Here is a 23,749-nt window from a genome sequence, read left to right on the forward strand (position 1 = left end):
GGGACGGGCAGAGCAGAGACGAACACCAACGGAGTAGAGACCGCTGCGTCAGGGCCGAGGGGGCACTAACAGCCCTTGCTGTCCCTGGCCAACCCCACTGGGGCTCCCCCTGGTCCCAGCTCTGGGGCCCCAGGTCAGAAGCCTCAGCCTGTCCCCATGGCCCTGCCCGGCCACACCAGGGTTTGTCTGACCCCGGCTCCCCTTGCTGGGCCTGATCCTGAGCCCCTGCTGTGGGCTGATGTCCTTCCATGGACTCAGCCTGTCCCCATCCCAACAGAGGAGCCTGATGCCTGGAGGGGCTGAGGGACCCCCTCAGCTGCCAGCTTTCATTGTGCCCCGGCCCCAGCAGTGCCCTGACACAGTGCTGCTTCCTGCTTACCACCTACTCCAGAGTAGCTACTACACCTTTTTATAACATCAGGAAAACCACAGAAGGTTTTCTTACCAAGTTAAGACGAAGTTGTAGAGCTTCATGCATCATTTGCCGAGCTTTAACATCGTCCTGGTACCGTTCTTCCCTCCAGTTACTAAGGATCTAAGAAAAAGCAATTGAAGTATTTGTGACCATTATCTATAAGGAATCATAAAAGATTACTAACTTTTTTATCCTCGTGCCTGCTTAAGGTTTAGAGCAGAATAAGCAAACTAGCAGAGGGGCAAAAATTAATGTGTAAAAACCTGATAATCTGCTATCAATTGTGTGACTAGATCTTCCTGTTGTAGCAAAAAAGAAAATAAGCAGCTTTGTTACACATTTATTAAAAATATTGTTTCAAACACCCTACTTAACTGTTCACCACAGGAAAGTAAACAGACCTCTTGCACTGGATGCAGCTTCCCAACAGGATCTGGGGGATCTCTGGGTGTGAAATGACCAGAACCTTAGGGAACCTGGACCAGCTGCATTTCAGGGGAGAGACCACACAGCAAAAGGAAAACCCAGGCAGCAGTAACACCAGGGCGGGGGCAGGGAGGGGGGACACCATCAAAGGAATTAATTTAACTAGGATGTTGACATATGCCATAGCCTGGACTGGAGCAGGGAGGCAATATGAGAAAATAATGGCCCTACAGGTATCAACTTTCACTGTCACAGTAACTCAGAAACTAAAGACAGAAAAAAGGAAGCATGGACACACTACACTGGGCATCGTATATATTCTTTTAAAGACAGTCCTAAGGAGCTATTGTAGGCTAGAGCATGAATCAGATGGGAGCAGGAAGCCTTGAGCAGAATCAGCAGAGGCTGTGGAGTAAGCACAAGTGATACAAGGAGAGAGCTGCAGGCAAGGGGCCAGTTTGGGACTAGCAATATCGTTTTTTAAAATATGAAAAAATCCTTAATCTGTGCCAGCTGGAGAAGATTAAGGGTTTTCCTAAAGAAGGAAAGTTTCAAACTTATAAAAACATTTTATGATCAAGCTAGAGACTGAGAACACTGTTCCTCTCAGGACAAACATCTTTTATTGTTTTTCCTGGAAAGAACTGGAGTCAGACTCAAGTTCATTATATTTCTCTGTAACAATTTTAGAAAAAAGATATATTCACTCTCAAAAAGGAAGAAAGACCTCCCCATTCTTCCTTCCTTGGACTGTTCCTTTTGGCACACCATTGCACTGCAATTATCCTGGTTTTATGCCATCTCATACACAGAAAACTGATGACACATAAAACATCTAAGAAAGGGTGCTCATGGTTATGCGCTTGTTTTACCTGATTAACTTGATTCTGCAGCGATGTTAGAAGCCCTTCTCGTTGCTCATCCTGTCCCTTAAGGCAAGTAAGTACCAATGAAAGGAAGGGTTGCTGACTCAAAAGAGACATGCTTTAACAGACACAAATACAGAAGTCAATTAGTAAAGTGATTTTGATACTTCCCATCCTCACTCCCTTCCTTGTTTTGTCTACTTTTTTCCCCTGGAAGTGGCATTGCCTGTATTTATGTCTGTTTCTGCTTTAGTAAATTAAAGCCTTGCCAGACGAATTAAAAAAACATGCACATAAGAAGACAGCGCACCAGCCAGCATAAATGCACATAGTATGCATGTCACTAATGAGAACCCACCTAGCTCAGGGCACTGAGAATGACCAGTAATTGCGTGGACACTTGAAGGCCTGACTCAGAAACAGAACATGTCATTTTAAGACTACTTTGATAACCCAGGGATATAATTTTAGTGGAGATTAGGCAGCTGAAGTTTCTAATCCATGTTAGCAGTCTGAAGTGAATCCCAAGTACGCTTCCCCTACAAGCACTGATTAGAATGACAGCTGCCTAAACTGCACTAGAATTCTAACACAGGCTTAGTAAGTAAACTGAGATGCAGCTTTAGCTGGCTGTAGGAGACATGCCATACCAATGCGAGGGCTTTCAAAGTCTTTATTTAAATTGATGTGTATCCACTATAAACATAAAATTAAGACAAACTGGAAGAAATACAGGAACAAGAATTTGAAAGTACAACATGTGAAGTAGAAGGAAGTTAAAAATGTCAGCAAAGGGACTTGAGTAACAGCTCATGCAATGATTTTTGCAGTTTTAGATATACAAGCTCCTTGACAATTAAATGCATCCATAAGCACAATATAAATACAAATCCACACACACATGTGTCTATGCATTACAAGTATTCATTTCAACTGTTATTTTCATTAGGCATTTAACTTGACAATTAGTATAAAGGAATGGCAAAATCTCAAGGTCCCATAAAAGGAGCAAAATGGAAAGCCTGCATTTTCAAAAGTCATGTTAAACTGAACATCACGGTAGGACCAGCTGTTCATTTTCTCATTAATTTTGCGAGGAAAAGTTTACAATTTGCGACAGTTACTGCAATCACTAGCCCTGCTACACAAAGCTGAGTCTGAAAAAAGAAAGACAGATCTTATGTAAGTTGCATAAAATTTCATACTTTCCCATAGTTTCATTGGGTTTGTGACTCACAGAGTAGTAAAGTTTGGTTTTGATCAAGAAGAGACTGAAAAGCTTTGAAAAGCACACAAGGAAGTAATTTATTGTTACAACTAGAACAACTTCGTAAATGCTTTTACTTCTGCACACAGGAATAACTGTGGAGGAAGGGCTTGACAGTTTCTATAGGCATTTTATTTCGGCTTGAAAGAGGCTTGGGTTAGATTTCCTATATTAGAGCTCTCCCGTAGGAAAAGAAACATAAGACAGAGAGAGGTTCCATGTTCCCTTCTACTGATGCAAGTAGCAAAAGAGCCAGTGAATAACAGAAAAGTGCTGAAATGCTCAGGCACACCTAATAAAGGGATCCAGAAAGCAAGATGTCTTCTTCTGTCTAACAACAGATCAGGCAGGTATTGCAGATGAATTAGGACAAGGAAGAGATGGCTTCATAAAGTTAATACAAAGCATACCTAACTCAAAAACTGAACATGGTGAACAGTAGTCCTATAGGTTTATATATCACATAAGAAGCTTATCAAAGAAACAGTCCAGATGAACTAGGAGAGTCCAACATAACACAGCGTTATGGGCATACTGCAGTTATGATGGAAAGAAAAAAAATATAATTAAATCTTCTAACCTTAAACAGAATATAAGCTAGGTGGAAGAGGCTGGAAAATAGCAATAGATTTAAAAAGCTCCACAGAATTTAATGACAACGAGAAGTCAAAAATCAATACATGCAGCACACAAAGCCCAATTATTGGTTCCACGCTTGGGGAAAGTATACTGCATGAATGACACTGAAGGTGATAAAAAAAGACAGCACATGCTAGTAACATGTAAAAACAAGAAACTTATGGTGGGACCATATACAACCATTAAACACCGCAAGCTCTTGAGAAGTGATTTGCTTTCTTGAACAACTGTACTTTGGAAGAGCTTCACAAAAAGACAGACAGTATTGGAAGCTAAGAGACCTTTTTGTGTATAGTATTCAATGTAACTTCTATCATAGCTCTAAGAAAGTACAAAAAAAAATACAGGCACGATGGAAGAATATTTTACTAAATAACCATTAAGTCACTAAAAACCTTGCATGCTTGGGAAGTTAGAGATGAGCTTAAGCTTAATTCCCAACAGGAATTAAACGACATGACAATTACGGGACCTTAATGGCAAGAAAAGCAGTCTAACAGAAGAGACAACAAGTGCTCTAACTGTTCTTTGAAATCTCCAATAATTCCCATCACCAAGCTGCAGAATCACCACTAGAAGATGTCTTACAAAGCTTTCACGCTTCCTCCTCTGAAACTAATGGTATTTCTTCAAATTTAATGAAACCTGAACCCTGTTTGGGGTTGATAACTTTTTTGCTCCACAAAAGTGAACCAATGAAGTTTTGTGAACCCAAAATCCAGTCCTCGGTAAACTCCTCCTTCAAAAACACCTTTCAGCTCTGTGCACAGGTATTTCCCAAGGTCGTACCTTTTTTGTTTCTGTCTGTCTCTTTCCTTCTTAGAAGATGACCCCAAATGCTGACCTTTCTCCAGCTCCTCTCCTGCAGCTTTCAAGACCCTACCTTGAACCGAGGTAGGCAGTTTTGCTATCAAGGGAGCCACCAGCCACACTCCTCGCCGCTCAGAGGAACTAGAATTAGAACAAACTTATTTCAGCCAAAATATCCATGCAGTTTTGTAACCAGTATTAGCTGTTATAAGACTAAACTGCTTTAATAAAGCAGTTAACACAATGCATCTGGAGTAACTAGTGTGGACTGAGCAGTCACAATTTCTGGTTTCCAGAAAATTCAAGAATAGCAACTACATTTACTGTTAAACAAAATAAACAGAAGTAACCTTCAGGTAACTCATTTCTGTACATTCCTGTTTCAAATGCAAAAAAAGTCTAGGCAATTGACACAAAATTAAGCATCATGTTGGCTAAAATAATTAAAAAGGTGCTACAAAAAATACCTTAGGAATGTCTTTTTACCATTCTGTCTTGTATTACTTGTGTCAGCATTTCCAACAGAGTTTGGATTGAAGAGGCCTATACCAGAGTTAGAAGAGTTATTGTTTAGATCAGCGGATTGCTGAAACACCTCTATTGTCGCCTTTGCAATATTATCCAACAAGCTGTTCATTTCAGCCACAGACCCAGAACCCTACAGTAAAACATAAGTAAACTAGCACATTCATGGTATGTTTGTTCATGGACTACGTTAAAATTTAACATACTTTTTTTGCATTAAATATTTAGATAATAAAGTTTGAAAACAAATACTCACAGGCTCCTTCATGCACTGTTTGATCATTAGTTGCAGCTCCAACCAAGACTGCCGGAGAGTCCACTGATCTAAGTTCTAGGTAAGAATTAACATTACAGATACAAGTGTCAACACTGTACATGTCTGAAGAAAAAGAAAAAAATCTCATAATTGCATACATTACATGTCAAAGCCTCAGCTTACAAGCAGATCATCACCATCACTACTCTTTTTAACAGTCTAATGACAGGCCAAAATATCAGGCCTATTGAAGGATGTATGTTCACTTCCACATTTTTGCAGCTAATATTGTTACTTAATACTTTTAACCACACCAACTTTTCTGAATAAAAATCTTGCTCTCTGCAAAATCTGAGTTTAGTTAAATATGAGTTAGTAATTTGCTCTTTTGTTAGTAATTACATCAATCCACGGCATCGCCATCCGAGTGGATTTGTTCGTATTTAGCACAAGGCCATCTAGGCACAGTGAAAGGCAGCAGCTGCAGTGATATTTTGCAGAACACTGATCACTGTTTTTCCTGGTCCAGACATTGCCATCTTGATTCTTAACAGGTCTATTCAAAGAAAATAAGTTTTGTAGTTTAAGAAATGAAGTGCCCCTAATGCAGCTGAATTTGAAGAAAAGATCAGTTTTCCACTGTCCATGAAGGTGTTGGAGCCTTTTTCATGGAGTAGGAGTGTGTTTCCCCACAGTACAGTCACAGAGCCCTCCTGAGAGAATAGGCATCTCCACCTGCACAGCCCTGAAAGCAGCTCCCTTTGCAGTGGCTTTCTAACGACCGACAATGATGAGCGTGCTGCATGCTTGTTTCTCCCACAACCGTGGAATGAGAAGGAATGAGACACCCAAAGTCACACTATAGAACATTTACCACAGACACTGGGGATCCTGAGCACATACAATCTTTAAAGTATCTAATGCTTGATTGCACGAGGAACTGCAATTCAATGTCACATGGTGGTGCTGCTGATGACAGGTTAAGAGTCAGTGCATCACAGGTAGTTCTTCCACATTTTCCCCACAGCATTACCTGAAGTATGCGTTTGATATGCTGCCTCTGAGGGTTGTCACCCTCGGTGCATTCTTTAATACCATGGGGATAACAGATAAGTTGAAGGAGTTTCTGTGCTTGCTTGTTTGAAAGAACAGGATCCAAAATAAGATCTTTGTCCGTGCACAGCCTCTCAGGTTCTTTTAAACAGTGCTCTCCAACCCATTCCTGTAAGTAATCAGACAACAGATTCACAAGACAGTTTGAAGGCAATATTGACTTTTGGTAAGCTAAACGGAAAATTGATTTTTCCATGTGCAAAACTTTAAGTATGGTTCACGCAACATGTGAGATTAGAAATGTCTTCTGTCATTCAGTACCACCTGAAAGTTTAAGACTGTTAACAGGCTTTGCAAAATTAATTTCTTCTATACTTTGAAAGCAACTTTGTAATAAAAAATATGCTACTGCAAAAGCACCTTGAGCAGACAGCTGATGGACTGATCCTACTGTCCTCTCAAAGGGCTTGAGATTCAGGTAGGAAAAACAGCTCAATTCTGACAAAGTGCAGGGAGATGCTAATAACTAACTAAAGCAATTCCCCCTCCCCGCAGTAACACACTATGTGTTTGAATCGTGAAAATCAGGAAACCCAAACAGAACTCAAATACTGGCATACTTCAATGTTCATTTTGCATCAAAACACATGTTACACTTTTCAAATAAAAAAACATTGTTTCTCCAAATTAAGACAGAAGAGTTGTTTTAGAGGTTACCTGCTGGCAAATTGTTCTTAGCACATATCTAGCATACTCGCTTAGACTAGCAGTTTCTATGGAAACAGCTTTTCCACATGATTTCAAAGGGTGAGAGGAACCCCAGATTTCATCCTCATTGAGTTCATCTAATAAGCCTCTCATATGGAAGTCTTCACTCTTCAAGGAGTTGACATTGTTGCTGCCAATTTCAGCATCACCTGCACAGCAGAAGCACAGAAGCACAGGGTGAACTTCTACCCAAGCCCCCACACCCCCCGACCGCTTACCCGCCCAGGGGATCTTCAGAGGTACAGGCCAGCTGAGGAGAGAGGCAGTCGCATTCGTAAGGGCAGCAGTGACTCTGAAAGCCACCATGTTCAAAGTATTGTCCACTTGTTCATTTTGCATCTTTTTAATGGATGTTTCAGAAGTAGGAAAAGGTTTACACAAATCAAACACAAATAAAGCCACTATGTGCTCAACAGGAAAAAGTCTGCTGAGCATGCGGAATTGCTTTGGCAGGTAAGGAAGAGTTGGGTTACTCAGTCTTCTAAGATGCCCCTTTTCCAAGCCTTCTCTCTTTATTAACAGTCCACAGATCAAGCAACATGGTTCGAACAGTGGCCCCTTGGCCCACCTTACCATGAACCTCTTGACAAGAGAGACTCATCTTCCTGGGAATGGAAAGAGGCAGAGCACGCTGTGGGAGCCTGGCAAACACTGGTGAGCCCCTTCTCTCTGCACGGCACCGGCACAACTCTAAAACCACCATCTACCTGACACCAACAGGGGTGACTGGAGAAGCAATGAAAAAGTACTTTGGAAACAACGCCAAAAAAAATCAGACCTGGAGCAGGTTGCATTTTACGTGTTTACGGGCCTGAAACCTCAGACAAGGAAGATGCAACTACAGCATGTGGCAGTGGGGAAACCAGCCCAAAATGCTGCACACAGTAACACCCCAGATGCTGCAAGGCCATCCAGGAACGTGCACGAGAAGCAGGCTAACAAAGCCTAATGTTTTAAGTTAGCAGAAACTCCTGAGGATCTTAACTGATGCACCATACACGATAGTCATCCCTCAGAAAACCCCTCAGTTTACTGTCAAGATCAACAACTAACACGACGTGACAAGGCTAAATGGCTGGCTTCAGCTACTCAAGCACACACATTCACACCACGGCCTCTGGTTACACATATGCTAGGATTTTTTGCTAAAATCTACAACTACCAGCAAAATATTTCAAACTACTGCACCAAGGAGACCAACAGCCTTTCAGCAGCTGTAGCCACATCCCCAGACTACTATATATTTACACAGAGTGCCTGAAGCACCAGGGTGCACTAGGTCTTCCTGTGCACTCAGTTCTCCCATCACTGTTTCTGTGTTCCCTGGTACTGCATTGCTCTGGACAAAGAGTAAAATAATAATGAGGATTTAGTAGAGTTACTGCTAAGAAAAACTGCCAACACCTGCGCCCGCACCCTGGTTTGTACCACTTAAAAGAGTTACTCCTAAATAAACAGCATACAACCCTCCTTTTCACAAGGCCGAACTTGTATTTGACAGCTTGTCAAAGCCAGAGCACTGACCAAGTGACAGCTTGCAGCAGACAGCAGTGACTGGGACCGGCCCCCCAGCCGGCTCACCCCACTCTCCACTACACCGGGCACGCTCCTGCCCCGAGCTCCACACGGCCAGATGCAGCACAAGGAATAACTCCTGACGGGGAGGGGAGAGGCTGAGCGAACAGCCTTGTCACTCCGGAGCCTGAACAGAAACCATTTTTAAGTAGGCCAATCGCAAAGCAACAGAACATACCCTGGGAAGGGAAAGCAGTTAAAATCCCTCAGTTCCCCCAAAATCCAAGTAAATCCAACCCCCCCCGTACCCCTGACCCAAGGGCTGGCAGGGAGGTCACATCAAGCCCTGCAGGTCCCAAAGCCCAGGACAAGCAAAGACTGCGGGAAACAACCTGACGGGAGCCTGTGCCCAACACATGTGAACAGACGGCAGCAGTGAGCAGCCCATCCACGCCCTCCCTACGCTCAAGCATCTCATGAGGTTGTGAGCACAGCTACATCAAGCCCAGATCTGTACCTGTGAAGGACAAGAGAGAAGAACCTGGCAGGCAAACAATACAACGAAGAGACTGATACTAAGCATGAAGCTAAAGCCATCCCAGAACACTTTGATAAAACTTGTGAAGAGGTTTAGTACACCCAGGAGCAGATTACTGCAGCACCATCTTTCACTGTGTGCAGAGATTATTTTTTTTCTAACACAGATTGTTACTCACAAAGCTTCCTCAGCACAGAACTGGAACAACAATCATTTATCTGATGCTTTTCCTCAGTAAAACAAGTAGAATTTTTAAATAGCTAATGTCAGGTGCTGGCAAGAGACATCTCCAAATATAACGTTCTGGGTGTAGGAGGAGATGTGCTGCAGCAAAGGCACAAATCAACTGTGTGCCCAAATATTCCTTCCCATCACCCTGCACCAGACCCTATCCAAACCACATCCCTGCACAGAGGTGAAACAACAGCTATTCACACTATGCACCATTAATGAAGAAAAATAGCAAATCTCAGCACTCTCAATAGCAAGAGAACGTAGATAATAGCCATAAACATATCTCAAACTCACTCTCAAATCCATCAGTCCATCCCAGATAGCTATGCCTTTAAAATCTTTCACAATGTAGTCACATCTTTAAGGATCATGGGGTTTTTGAGACAGTTCTGAGACACCGGCCAGCAATAACGGCACTCCAGGTGGAGGTATACCTCTGTGGGTATGTCCACATCTGGAAGATGTTGCGCTATAGGTCACAAGAGCTTTAACTGAACTTAATGCCAAACCAAAGCTCTGAGACAGTTACTTATTTGAAAAAACAATGCACTTGTCATTCATGGAGAGTTGCTTAGCAGTGATTCTGTTACGACTTCCACAGTGACAGACACATGATTTGTGGTAAAACACAGAAAAAGGTGGGAAAAATTATTCGAGACCATATTGCCTCTCTATATTTGAGAGGGACTTGCCTGAGTTTGAAATGTACTGGGACTTGGTGGCAGGGTAGGGGTCAAAATGTGACAGTCACATCTGCTTAAAGCCTTGTCAGCTGGGGCTGACTCACCAGAGAAAAATTCTGTCTCTTGACCTGTGGGGGAAACACTACTCACACGCTACAGAAGCACCCAGAGCATCCACATTTTTCTCTTGTCCTCAGGGTTTTCCTTTCCCAGGAGCATTGCTAGGGAAGTGAACTAGCACGATCTGTTTTTTACCCAAACACTAGAACAAAAACATTACACATGACTCTGCATAACCTTACCAAGCATCAAAATTGCTTTTAAAACCGCAAACACAGCTCCCACTTCTATACTGTTGTGAGCAGCAGCCAAGAGGTGACGATCACAAGAAGAACGAATTCCGGGGAATAATTTCCCTACGGAAAGAAGAGTAAACCTTGTAGAAAATTACTGTTACTCACCAACTAAAATGTCTTTTCTACAAAATCCTTCTCATCTAGAATAGCTACTGAAGTACAATAACTGAATGAAGAACTGAATTTTCTGAAACTGAAACTGCAGACCAACAGGTGAGTCACTGAAACCAGCTGGGATACACGGTTAGGCTATATTAACATCAGAATACGCTGTGATCATTTCAATATAAAAAGGAACCTGTTGTTTCACTGGGTCCATGCAAACAGTAAACTTAACCAAAACAGGACACTGAAGTGTATTTTGGTTTTGACTTCACAGATTTAGGAAATTACTTCCCTCACCCAGTCTTCGCAACAAATGAGGCAAAATCAATTAATATAAACGCCTGTTGCACAGTTAAGCCTAATTCTGCAGCTCACAAGCAGACTGCAAAAGATGTCAGTGAGTACTTAGTTTCTAACTTGAAGGAGAAGGGAGGGAGGGAGGGAAAATGGATGAATCTACCACCTTTCTGAGGTGCCTAATGGAGGCATACGTAAGAAAAGTCAGTAACATGGTCATGTTTTGCTTGATTTGTACTGCTTCCTAGAGTTCAGACATGATTTTCCCTACCCATTCAAATCCACTCTTATTTCTAGGGAAGCCTGGGACCATGTAACATACTTATATTACTCAGACGGCATTCTTCACAGCTCTTACTTGTTTTGCTTAAATTGCAATAAAAGCTTATTTATTTCTGGTCAAAAAAGAAACTAATATTACTTCTAGATGGAAGAATCTGACACCACACTTAAGAGCTGAATTATTTTTTTTTTAGCTTTCAATTTCATTTTCCCATAGAAATTGTCTTGTCATCAAATTTGCTGAAATACTTATAAGTAAAAAAACACAGGTTATTTCCAGGCTTGTTTCCTTTTAATTGTTGGGTGCTTTGTCCTTGCCTTTTTCCTTCCTCTTTTGGTCTGTGGCAAAAACACACAGGTCAGACCACAAAATATTCAAATTTGAAAGGAAAGAGAACTACATTAAAACATGCTGAGAACTAATTTCCTCATGTTTCTTCTGTTGGACCAGATGCTTTATTATACCCTATTTAAAATTGCATTTAATTTCAATTTACATGCAAGGCTACTAAACTGCATGATGTGTATTATCCCTATTAGTTTTTGTAACACTGAGAGATGATCCACTACACAAGCTGTCACTGCCCCAACAGTACTTAGTATGAAGGAAGGTGGGGACTATGATAGGTACTGCCAACAGCAGCACTGGCACAAAACCAGTATTAACGGGTCCCAGGCTCACACGACTGTTTCAATGAAGTTCCAAAATAAATGAGAACTATCAGGAGAGAACAGTGCTTCCAAATGTATTCCTCTTTGCTGAAGTGTACACAGATGCTATGTTAAAATTTAATGTTCTTTTTAAAGATGTAATATTAGTATGACTGAGTTTTATGTCAACGTTATGCCACACCTGGGTGGCCAGGTGTTGCGAATGAGTAAGTTTCAGCAAGCTTCTATAGCGTTACATGCATATAAAATGTTTCTGAAACATGTAAGAATAGTATGTATCAACTTTCCGCTGGTGAAATGTGTAATTTTAAACAGGTTATCATTTCAACTTGCACACATGAAATCTAAAGCCATCAAAAACATCTGGGTTCACTTTCTGAAGTGAAAGGACCACACAGCAGGCAACTTACCTGTTCCCTGGGAAAAGAGGCAGACCTGGGGTGTCCTGAAGAGGTGCAGGAGTAACCGACAGGTCATCCTTGCCCCAGGCTCGGCATCTGGATCTCCACAGGCTACGGGAGATGGGACACGGACATAAGGCATCTGCCCAGGACCTCCCAAGTCCCAGTGACAGGCCTGGAAATGCTCTACGTCACAGCCCCATTTTAAGCGTGAATACAATAATTTCGTAACAGGAATCAGCATTTATGACCTTGAGCCAATAAAAACCAGGAAAGAATAATACCATTTTTGGTTAAGCAAGAGACCTAATTAACAGCAGAAAAGAATACATGGTTAAAATGGGTTTTGACAGTCAAAGCAGAAATAAGACACAAATTCAAGCAGAAAGTGAAAAGAAATGTGTGAAGTGGCTAACAAAGACAACCACAGCTACGGTACTGCAAGGCTGGAGGCAAAGTCAATGATGTCAGAGGGAAAATGCCAACATCAGGCAGACTGATGCCAGAAGGAAAGGCACAGCCTGAGTAGAACCAGCAGATATCTGAGCATATAGCACGAAGCAGAAAAGAGTTGTGAGCAGAAGCGTGTGTTGCAAAATACAAAGGGATAGTGCACTGTCAGCAGCTCTCCACTTGTCAAGGTGTGTTCTCTGATCTAACTTGGCTTCGCTCCTTTTGGGAACTGCAGGGACACACATGCTGCAATGCACAATGGGTGGCATTTCATACAAGAACGCAGTTCAGAACACACTACTTATTCAATCAATGAAGACTTCTTTAGAAGCCTTAATTCATTTTAAGTTTTTCTCCTGGTATTTTCTTACCAGCTGCAAGAAGAGAAGGCAGTGCAACATGCTGAACTACGTCTTCCAAAGAAAAGCACTGCCGGGCGATCAGTATAGCAACGAAAGTCGCCAGGGAATCATGGAACGACAGGTCACTCACCTTGAAGGAAAAACACTGCAAGGCTTCACATTAACTGCACACACCATAGCCATGATTATTAAGGAATTAACTATCAGAATAAACAGTTAAACGTTTACCCAGAAGCATTTGTCTCTACATTTTAATGCATTTCCCAAACATTTTATGGCAAATACTGATAGTTCTTGACTTTAACAAATACCTATTTCAAATACCATGAATTCTGAAGTAAAAAACATTAGCCTTACGAAAACTTGAGAAAATTTTATAGTTCTATAAAACCAGATAACACTGATACTCATTCCTTAGCTTTACGACAAGACTATATCCCCAACGTATACAACTTCAATCTGTTCCTAAAGGCATACATAATCAAACTATAGGTAAATACATTGAATCAGATATTAGATAACATTAATCACTATAATCCTGCTAACTTTAACAGGACGATGGTAACTTACACCAGGAGAGTAAGAAACAGCAAAGTGTACCACCCCTTCTACAATCTGAGAGGCAACACCAAAACAGGCTCTTTAAAACAGAGGTAGTTATTTACACATCCATCAGCATTTCAGAAAAAAATAAATGGACATGCCTGCTCCTTTTGAAGAGTATCTCTGATATACTGTATCACTTCATAATAAAGAACAAAAAGTTACAAAGAGAAAGTTCTAAGCACTACCCAAATTCTACATTAACCCTGAAGATGTAGGGAAGAATAAAAATCAACCAGAAATCTCATTAAAAGCCTTGAAAACTTAAATGGATACAGGACTAAATTTGTCCTCCGCACTTTGTATTGAACAGAAAAGTTAGTACACCTCTAAGCACACCCTAGGCAAATAGGTTTAACAGGTATTTTGGAAGACATTGAACTTACATCCACACTGCAGAGCAGATCATTGAAACCCCAGACATGATTTGAAGAGCAGCAAAGAGCTTTTACGACCCCTAACCACTCTGAGCTAAGCACCGTGCAGCATGCTGTCAGCTCTGCGCAAAGGTTTGCTATGTCATTAATCCTAGGAAAGAAGAGAAAAATTAGTACAGAAGCAGGACCTTTCATGAACAATACATGTTTAGGTCAAAGCAGATCAGTGCCTGGCAGAAGAACCAGTGTTTCCTTACTTAAGGTGGGGAATTATGTCTAAATGTGGTTATGCTACTGTACATACAACATATAGGAACTAGACAATCTTTAAGGTCCCTTCCAACCTAAACCATTCTGTGATTCTATGATATAACCTAGTGTTAACTCAGTGGTGGACAACTAGAGCATCTAGAAAATAAACCACCAGTATGTGACCTGTATCCCTAACTTGCATCCATCCAACCTACAGTAGCATAGGGTCTTTATTTTGTGTAAACCCTACCCTGCACACCCTGAGTTCCTGCGCAGAGCTGCTCGGGAAAAGGACCAGAGCACCCAAACCCTGCTGCCTGCAGCCCACCACGGCAGATGACCTGCCCTCTCTACGGGGGCATGCTCTGGCCTTCCCCCAGCGCTGCTGCACCAACAGCAGCTCCATCCTCTTTCACGCAAAAATGTCATGGAAACATGGTACGCGTGGTGCACACCTCCCCAGTCCCAGGCCACCACCGAGGTCTCACTGCAGGAGCCCTCTCCATGCCAGGCCAGCCCTACTGTTTAGGTGGGAGAAGAGTCACAAAATCAGTTGGCATTAATGAATTTTACTTCATAGATTGCATACTGTGTGATTCAGTGTATGATTCAGAGTTACATAACATCTTAAAAAACAGAGAAGACTTGACTCATCCCAGTGCAAGTTATTTTTCCTCTGCTCCACAGTGAAACTTGTTTGGCCACATTTAGATGTTCCCTTTTGTTGTCCTTACAAAACTGCTTCCTCTCAGCTGCTCTGCTCTGCCAAGGATGCGCCACATTTCATAGATTCACAGACTGGTTTGTGTTGGCAGGGCCCTTAAAGCCCACCTAGCTCCAGCCCCCTGCCCCGGGCAGGGCCACCTCCCCCCAGCCCAGGTTGCCCAGAGCCCCGTCCAGCCTGGCCTTGAGCCCTGCCAGGGACGGGGCACCCACAGCTGCTCTGGGCAGCCTGGGCCAGCGCCTCCCACCCCAACAGCACAGAATTTCTTCCTTTAACCTGACTGTCCCCTCCTCCAGCTGCAAGCCATTCCCCTTCAGGCACTGGAAGCTGCTCTAAGGTGTCCCCGGAGCCTTCCCTTCTGCAGGCTGAGCAACCCCAACCCTCAGCCTGTCGCACACCAGAGGGGCTCCAGCCCTCCGAGCATCTTCCTGGCCTCCTCTGGACCTGCTCTGGACATTTCAAAGTGGCTTCATACTGAGGCCAGGGTGAAGGACATAGAACTGCACACACTTTGGGGAGGAATCAATCAGAAAAGAACCCCCCCCCAGTTTTCCTTAAGTTTTGTGGTCTGTCAGCAACCTTTTAAAAAAGACTGCCAGCTACTGCTGCACCTAGGCCTAACAATCACGCCCAAGAACTTCCGAATAAAAATTGGAACAGAATCAGAGCAGAACACCAGGTTCTGCTGGTTTTGATTGTGTAAGAGCAGCAGAGGTGCTGGGAGCAGGGGTAAAGGCTCCCACCGATCCAAAAATCAGTGTATGTTTCACCCTGCACCACTGACTGCAGCACAGAAACCCAGGGTACAACAGTCTCAACACTGCAGTGCTGCAGTTTGCGCAAGGGAGCGGAGTCTGTGTGTTTACACACTGGAAGGAGGAAGCAACTGAGAGAACATCTGAATTATAAAAGAAAACATACTGTCAGTGCAAAAGCCTGATACTGATGTTGTTTTACTGCCGGGCTTCTTCGCTATACTTCTTGTCAGTGCCTTGAGCTCATCTAAGAAGGTCTAACATGGACATGAGACCCAAGAAGGTGTCAGGACACAACCCAGTCAGACAGTGCTGGGTGACCTGCTGCAGTGCTGACCTCGTCCCAAGCTCTCATCACTGGAGATCGACTTGAACTAGCACCATGAGGTCCCAGATACTCATAAAATCTGTCAGCAGTTACAACTCTAGCAGCTTCTAGCCAATGAAACTCGTAATACCTTAAAAAAAAGGGGGGGAATCTACATACTACATATAAAGATGAAATTCGTAATAAATGAATTACACATTTAATAAATTCAACACCGATTGTATCAGAAGGAAATGACCTAATGCAAAACCCTTCCTCATTTATAGGCTTCTAATGAGCAAAAGTTGCGCTGAGCTGTTCTGCCTCAAACAGCATATCTGCTGATACAAAAAGCTTACCGACTGTCTTACAGTACGTACTTTCTACTCGTTCCTCCATTTTGTTAGATTATGCAGATTGATTTAATGAAATCACTCAGAGGAAACTTACTGAATACATTTTCAGCAACCAGAAAGAGTAATGAATGAAAACAATGGCAAAAAGATACAAATCAAAAAGGTGAAAGGAAACCTCATATACGTCATGTAAAAATCCATCCAGTTCCGATTCCAGCACGGTTTCCCTTACCTGCCTGCATCTTGGTGCCCCATGCACACGTTCATTAGCGCATTGCAGACAAAGCTGTAGCGGTTGGCTGCGTTGTCGCTCAGAATCTTGCCCAGCATTGAGTAGTTAATGCTGTGAGCTGAGGGATTCTCAATAAAATCTAGCATGAACTCTGGGTCCCACAGTAAATTGGAATTCGAAGGCTGAACATTGCTGTATATTGTTTGCTTCACCTTAGAACAGGCACTACTGAGGAGCAAACAAAAAAAAAAAAAGAAAAAAAAAAAGAGTTGCCAAAAAACGTACTTTGCAGGAATGCTGTGGAACATGCCATGTGGGGTTGGAAAATCCTCGTTTGGTTACCGTTCTGTACACATTTTCAAACTCATTTCTGATAAGGAGCATCTACCAGAAAATAAGGCTGAAACATCAATTTCATTCAAGTTTTCCTGCAGATAAAGTCTCAAGCTTCCAAGATGCTTCTATGGCATTTCTATGACTGAAATCGTGAGCAGCTGGATGAGGACCACACACTCTTTCCTTCCTAGCAATGACTTCCTGGAGCATCAGATGTGAAATGTAACAGTGCTTCATAACGCTGCCCCCCCTCTTTATGTGTTATGACACAGCAAACTGCAGTGGCAGTAAGAAGACTTAATTAAGGAAAAATGAGAAAATTTATCTAAATTAAAAATTTCCATTTAGTAATAATGTGACATAACAGACAGCTTTTTGAAAGATTAAATCAGTAAATGGAGAAGGTAACAGCTTGACATTAACAGTTACGACAAAAGGCTAAGAAATATTTCAGGCTAGGAATACCTGTATGTTAATGGGCTTTCCTCAGGGGAAAAAAAAAGGTGTTAATGAAGGAGACAAATTTCACACACAAAATGTTCTAAGGGGCATTTCTCTCAAGCATTGGGTCTTACACCACAGCTGGAAACAACATCCACATGTACAAACTTCAGTAATTATCCCAGCTGGGAAGACGTCCTCATTACTGAAAAGATCTGTCAATTGAAATTAACTTAAAATACATTAAACCTTTGGAATTTCTTAGAACTCCACTAGCGCCTGGATCAAAAGACAGAGGAAGCACTGTGCTGCCTGGAAGACAGACGTCTGTGACCTGAGGAAGGAGCACGATGTGCACAGCAGCGCCTGGACGCAGGGCTTGGAGGGCAGCCCTGGGGCCCTTGCCACTGCGCTGCCCCTGCACATGCTGCTCCTCATTGGGATGCTCCAGAGCAGGAAGAAGAGGCTGTTAGCAGGATAATTAATCTACAAGAAGGGTAATTAATGGCCGATGTTAACCCTTGGCTCTAACAGCCAGTGTGACAGCAAAGAAAGAAAACCAACCAGTGGAAAACGAACAGCCCATACCCCAAACATCAGGCACTATTTAAACGGGCATCCTGGGCACACGTACATCCCCGACACTGCCACACCACAGCATTTACCTGCATTTACCACGGGTCACAGAAAGAAAGGCCCCAAACCCAAGCAACACAATACTAAGTATGTGAGCAAAGCTGCCTCTGAAACTGTACTTGCACAAGGAGTAATGGTGGGGCAGTGGTCAGAAAAGAGATTTAGGGGGGGGGAAAAAAAATTGAAGGAATGATTTAAAAAAAGGAAGTTTAGCAAATGCAACTAAATATACCTAGCATACTAAACCAAAACATGCAGCTCACTTAGTAAAACACGGTCACAAGAAATACTGCAGATGACATCAGGAGCCGACTGTGAAGCACTGCAACATATGGAAGGTAAGTCTCTAAATTTGACCATTTATGACCTGTACTTTATTGTCACTTTAAACTGTCTTAGAGAAATAGCTGGACTTACAGCATGCTAAAAAGGAACCAAAAAGGTTGCCATGTACAAGTTGCCAGACAACTTGTTTTGGTTTTGTTTCAATTGCAGCAAGGAAACCAAGAAGAAAACAAGCGTAGCACTCTTATCTTACACAAAGCTGTTTAAAAAATTAATACATAAATTTTATTACCAGTTTTCAGAGAATTTCTAACTCCACTTGGCTGAAAAAGGGGGTTTATTATTTAATATAGGATTTAATACCCTAAGTATCTCTGTATTACTAAATAATGTTTTTATTTGCTACTGTTGATTAGTACTAATAAAAATGTTATTTTTTATTGTGTTACTGAACTTTAGGTTTTAAGCAGAAAAATGAACATAAGACTATGACACTACTGTAGTTCTTTTAATTTTTTTTTCTAGCATTCCTCTTATTAAATGCTACTGTTCCCATGTGTTTGTAAACCTATTAAAATATTATTACCGAGAAATTTTTTCCTGCTCCCTATGAAATGAAAACCACAAATCTGAAACATGCAAACCAAAACCAGGTATATAAACCAGGAGGGGAAATAGTAACTGAAGTGGTTTGTAAGTCTCACAAGACGCGCGTTTGCATATGAAAGGTTTCCACTCCCCCTTTAAAAAGTAGGAGCCAAAAACACAGCATATGGGTACCTAAAATATTTTTTTAATTTAAAATCAAGGAACTGAACAGTCGAGCAGAAAACTTCACAAACTCAAACATGTTTGTGCCTCTCCCCACATCAAAGGAAATATTTAATAGAATATTACAGCTGCGTCAACTAAGATTTTGTTATTTTTCTACCCCATGTTGTATGTATTACAGCCAATTTGCTGATGCATTATAGGAACCAAATCAGTCACATCACAATCTGCAAAAGCAAAGGTGTGTGGAGGTGGGTCCAACGCTGCACGGCACAGCTGCCCCAGCAGCCCACTGGAGCTGGACGGCCCCCGCTTCCCCACGCCTGCTCGCTGCACCCCGGTGCTGCTGGCTGAAGCGCCCCACTGAGCTAACCACAGCGCTGCAAGGAAGGCTCAGCCCCTGCTGCTCCACAGCAGGTACCCACTCAGAGCGAGGACTTCGCAGGCTCAGGACCACACACTGCACTGCCACACCGGCACGGGCAATAGAATTGCACCAGTAAAGGTAAAGCAGCAGAGGCAACAGCATATTTTGGCAAGTGCTGGAACAGGCTGCCCAGGGAGGTGGTAGAGTCACCATCCCAGGAGGGATTTAACAGATGTGTAGACGTGGCCCTTAGGGACACGGGTTAGCAGTGGGCTTGGCAGTGCTGGGTTAACGGTTGGACTTGATCATAAAGGTCTTTTCCTATCTAAACGATTTGACAATTCTATTTTCCATGGAAAGCAAACCAAACTGAAACCACAGCAATCTACATCAGTATACAGGCTAGACAGCGGTGAGAAAAATCCCATTACCACCCACCTGAAGAGGTCTCCAAACTTGCTTCTCAGGTGGCTACAGGACACATACAGATCATAGAGGTAAGCTAAAATACACCTTTCTGGGGACGAACACTCCGAGGGATTAACGACGTGCTTTACCACTCCGCACAACCTGCAAAAATAAAACCATTTTGAGTTTGTTGCAACACACCTTAGCGTGTGTCTCATTGTTACCTATGACACAAACCCCACCATTAGCTGGGCAATGTGATGACAGACCTTGCATCTACAGGCTAAGGGGACTCACATGAAGCTCACCTGAGCTCACTTACAGCCTTCCAATAGTAGTGTGACAGTCGGTCTCACTACTGAATCTAACCCCATTTTTTGTTTAAGAGAGAAGACTAAAAATACTTTTTGGGAAATTGTAGCTGCCACAAACCCTTCAAAGACTTGTGCGGTTTGCTCCGAGTTGAGGATGAGGCAGGCATGGTAACGTCGCAGCACGGCGACGATGCAGACGCACAGCCCCGTTGTGTAGCTTCCTGCCAGGCTGGATGACTTCAGCAGCAGCTCTGCCTCCACAACACTCAGCTCGTTCAACAGCTGAAAGTGCATACACAAAATCAACGAATTTCCAAATTAAACAGGTAGAGTTAAGCGGAAAAAAAAAAAAAAAAAAAGGGAAAACTATATGGCAAAACAAAATTAAATTCCTTACTCACTAGAGAACAAGGGAAAGAGGGAACAAAACAAACTGCTAAAGTATAAGAACTGTCCCTCAGAACTGCTCTTCAGAAATACATGGCATTTCTGGCACTCAGATGCTTTACTGTGTAATATGATGGTTCTGTCTGAAACAGTGAAGCCCATCCTAAAATGCTTTGTGCTAAAATAATGAGAATTTCATAAATTTTGAAAGACTGAAAAATAAAATACATCTATTGATTCTCTATAACTGTCAAAGTAAGACAGAAGGGAAGTATCTGGCACTCTGTTTCAGAAGTCAGGAAACCGGAACAGATAAAAGCACATGGCAGCAAATGAGGAGAATTTGCAGTCCATCTCCTGGGGTTTTTTTCTGGTTTTACAGAAAATGTATCACAGCTTTATCCTGATGTAACCCTCCCAAAAAATGAACCCTGTTTACCTGTATTGCAAAGTCGATCAGTCCACTGATATTCAGTGCTGGCTCCATGAGATCAAAGATGAGCTGTATATGGTGAGCCAAAGGAAGATGATATGATGTTCCCGAGGCAAAACTAGTTATCTGTTCAAGAACGTTACTGGAGATCTGTGAAAATAAATGTTGAGAAGTCACGTGGTGACTGAGGGCTTCTCAAATACACTAGTGCTCCAAAAATCCTGTTTTCTAAGCGGCAATAGCAAGTGACAGCATTTTGCAGATAAAAGCACTAACAAATAGTACATAAATATACCTATTACTCTACTATCCAGCAAGTCAGTTGTAATGCCGTTCTATTTTCAAAATTGACAACAGAAAATGGCGTTCTGCTGCTTTACAGCTGAGTGTCAAGCTGTTCTTAACTTCTACAATACCAATTTTTATTCTGTGGAGTATTCTGCTTTAAAGAAGAGGTAAAATAGTTTTTCTTTTCCTCTTACTGCATTGTAATTTTGTTATTGATGGTTTTCAGATAATTAATAACACATTATCCTGCAAACAAAACATGTAATAAATTCATTCAAAAGACTAGATCCAAAGGTGTCTTACAAATTAAGTATCAAACATGTACCTCTTTTTCTTTTTCTTAAATATACTTTAAAACAGTAACACCTGGCAGAGTGATGAAATCCTATACTGATACATTCCCACACTTACAAGTTCTACTATAAACCAGGAAAATTAGGCTTGCCATTTAAAACAAGTTATTTATGTTTTCCAGGCAGCCACTAATACAGCTAATACAGCTTTTTAACAGTAAACATTGATGATAAATTCTAGTATCCAGAAAAGAATAAACTGTATTATCTACCAGCTTCTCAAATAGACACACTCAGTGTGTTGCACAAAAAACACAGAAGAGTTCACTGTCCTTATAAACACAGATACAGTAACATATCTTACACATACGCAAGAGATTAGTTAATTAGTACCTAATTTACCAACAAGCCTTAAACAACGCTGTTAATGGAAATTTATGTAAAATTTATTTCAAATTTTCCATTAAAAAAATCTTGACATCTACAATAATTCAGAAAGCTTCTTGCAAAACAAGCAAGCATCACCAGCCCCACCCCCCCAACAAACACACACAATCAAACCCCCACATACCTACTGAAGCAGGTATTTTAGAACACCAAGGCAGCATTTTTAATCTTGCCTTTGAAGAAACACTGCACTGAAAATTCTTGGTATATACAAAACACTTCTCAAAACCTAGATTTGCTTCCTATTTGGTACCTCTACAGCAGAATGTAAAAGGCTACAATTTTATACAAGGGAAGTACCTGAGATGTCACCTGATGTTGATCAAAATAGGACAGTTGCTGTAGTTTTGTAAACACGGTCTCTAGGGTTGGAAATGCTTCTTGTTTGGTCTTCCTGGCTTTTTGCCCTTCATCCCCAACTTAAGAGATAAAAAATTATTTTGGTCATTTTATATTTAAGCAGGAGCCCTAGTAGTTTCGCATTATTACCAATTTAAAAGACAGCAACACTCCTCAAAAGCTTGTGACTACATAAAAACCTATTTGCCTCAGTTTTCCATAATACTCAGGACAAATATCTGCCACAGCATGTAACAGCATCAAAGCTACTTCGAGGTTATTCCAATGCAAAAAGCCAACACCCAAGAAAAACTGAAAAACAGCCATACAGTTTTACTAGGAGGGTAAGGAATATGTATCACTCACTGGCCAGCATCTCATTTTCCAGGTTTTAGCCTAACGCAAGTGTTTACAGACAAGTTGTTATAATGGAAAATGGGGATTTCTAAGCAGAGTGGCCCTTGGCTGCCCTGGCGTGGGTGGCAGACTGCACTTGGTGCTGCAGGACTCTGTTCAGTACTTCACCCAGTGACCGTCAAGGGGATGAAAGCCAAATTACATGACCAACATGCATGGCTCCAGACAACTTGCCGAGCACCTCACAGCTCCTGTGATCTTTGCTACAGGCTACCATACAGCAGCATTAAAGCATTTACCACCCATTTCAGTAGTACTCTTCTTATTCAGAATTTTGAGGATGTCTTTGGTAATCTTCTTCAGCTGATGCCTCGCTTCATCACGCTCCTTACCAACGCCATAAAGGAGAATCATGCGCTGGTTACACTCATGACTTGAAGATTCATCCTGAAAAAAACAGGTCATGAGTGAAGTAACTTTTTTCTGCTATCACCTGCAGAAACCCAACCCAAGTTGCTCAGACTGCAATAAACAATAGCTAACTCCTCGTCACAAGCAGGATCTCCTGTGGTTATCAGCGTGGAGGAAACAGTGCCAAATGAATTCACTAAAGCGTAGGGTAAAAATACAGAGGGAAAAAATGTGATCTGATATTATGAATCCAGTATGTATCTATAACAACTGAGACAGAGGATGCATACGGGTGACCCTCCTAACTGTCCCCTAGACTGATATTCAGTAGCAGATTAGTAAAATGAAGACAGATGTCTAGAAACCGCGTGACATTTCTCTTATTATGTACAAGTCAATTGAAAAAAAGATGCAGCCCAACTCCTAGAATTCAATTTTGTACATCCCAAAGAAATTGAAATACATATAGTTTATTTAAATTGCTTATATTTAGTCTTTCAATAAAATGTATCCTAAAACGTTGATGCACTGTATATAACTTAAAAACCTGGAGCACTCCTCTACAATTCATATACGGTATAAATATTTTGTTCAGTAATATACTTACCTTTTCCAAACTAAGCAAGCACTACATCTTCCAACTACTTAAAAAGTTCTTAAGAAACAAGGCTGCGTACAAAAATACTACTAAAGAATCACAAGGCAAA

General features: G+C 41.8%; 1 protein-coding gene and 1 long non-coding RNA gene across 14 annotated transcripts in view; one reads left to right on the plus strand and one right to left on the minus strand.

The window, feature by feature from the left end:
* Positions 1-23,749, minus strand: part of MED12L (mediator complex subunit 12L) — a 150,577-nt gene that overhangs the window by 22,606 nt on the left and 104,222 nt on the right. For 9 of the 13 annotated variants that reach the window (XR_008749407.1, XR_008749406.1, XM_055817189.1 and 6 more), the window contains 17 exons: positions 22,931-23,078; positions 22,236-22,354; positions 20,914-21,057; positions 20,206-20,369; positions 19,804-19,935; positions 16,530-16,757; positions 13,913-14,054; positions 12,933-13,068; positions 12,118-12,219; positions 10,298-10,411; positions 6,975-7,174; positions 6,238-6,426; positions 5,205-5,279; positions 4,891-5,081; positions 4,403-4,564; positions 1,714-1,825; positions 446-535 (listed from right to left, as the gene is read on the minus strand). Coding sequence is in view for 11 of the 13 variants with exons in the window: in XM_055817189.1 (XP_055673164.1) it covers positions 446-535; positions 1,714-1,825; positions 4,403-4,564; positions 4,891-5,081; positions 5,205-5,279; positions 6,238-6,426; positions 6,975-7,174; positions 10,298-10,411; positions 12,118-12,219; positions 12,933-13,068; positions 13,913-14,054; positions 16,530-16,757; positions 19,804-19,935; positions 20,206-20,369; positions 20,914-21,057; positions 22,236-22,354; positions 22,931-23,078 (2,448 nt within the window). In the remaining 2 variants the exon portion in view is untranslated. The remainder of the gene's footprint in view (positions 1-445; positions 536-1,713; positions 1,826-4,402; positions 4,565-4,890; positions 5,082-5,204; positions 5,280-6,237; positions 6,427-6,974; positions 7,175-10,297; positions 10,412-12,117; positions 12,220-12,932; positions 13,069-13,912; positions 14,055-16,529; positions 16,758-19,803; positions 19,936-20,205; positions 20,370-20,913; positions 21,058-22,235; positions 22,355-22,930; positions 23,079-23,749) is intronic. The other 4 variants (XM_055817187.1, XM_055817191.1, XM_055817186.1 and 1 more) reach the window with 3 other exon arrangements.
* On the plus strand, positions 10,418-13,157 carry LOC129785380 (uncharacterized). Its single transcript, XR_008749410.1, has 2 exons — positions 10,418-10,564; positions 12,936-13,157. It is a non-coding gene; the product is annotated as an uncharacterized LOC129785380 (long non-coding RNA).

This window comes from Falco peregrinus, chromosome 12 (genome assembly GCF_023634155.1).
Source record: "Falco peregrinus isolate bFalPer1 chromosome 12, bFalPer1.pri, whole genome shotgun sequence".
NCBI classification, from domain to species: domain Eukaryota; kingdom Metazoa; phylum Chordata; class Aves; order Falconiformes; family Falconidae; genus Falco; species Falco peregrinus.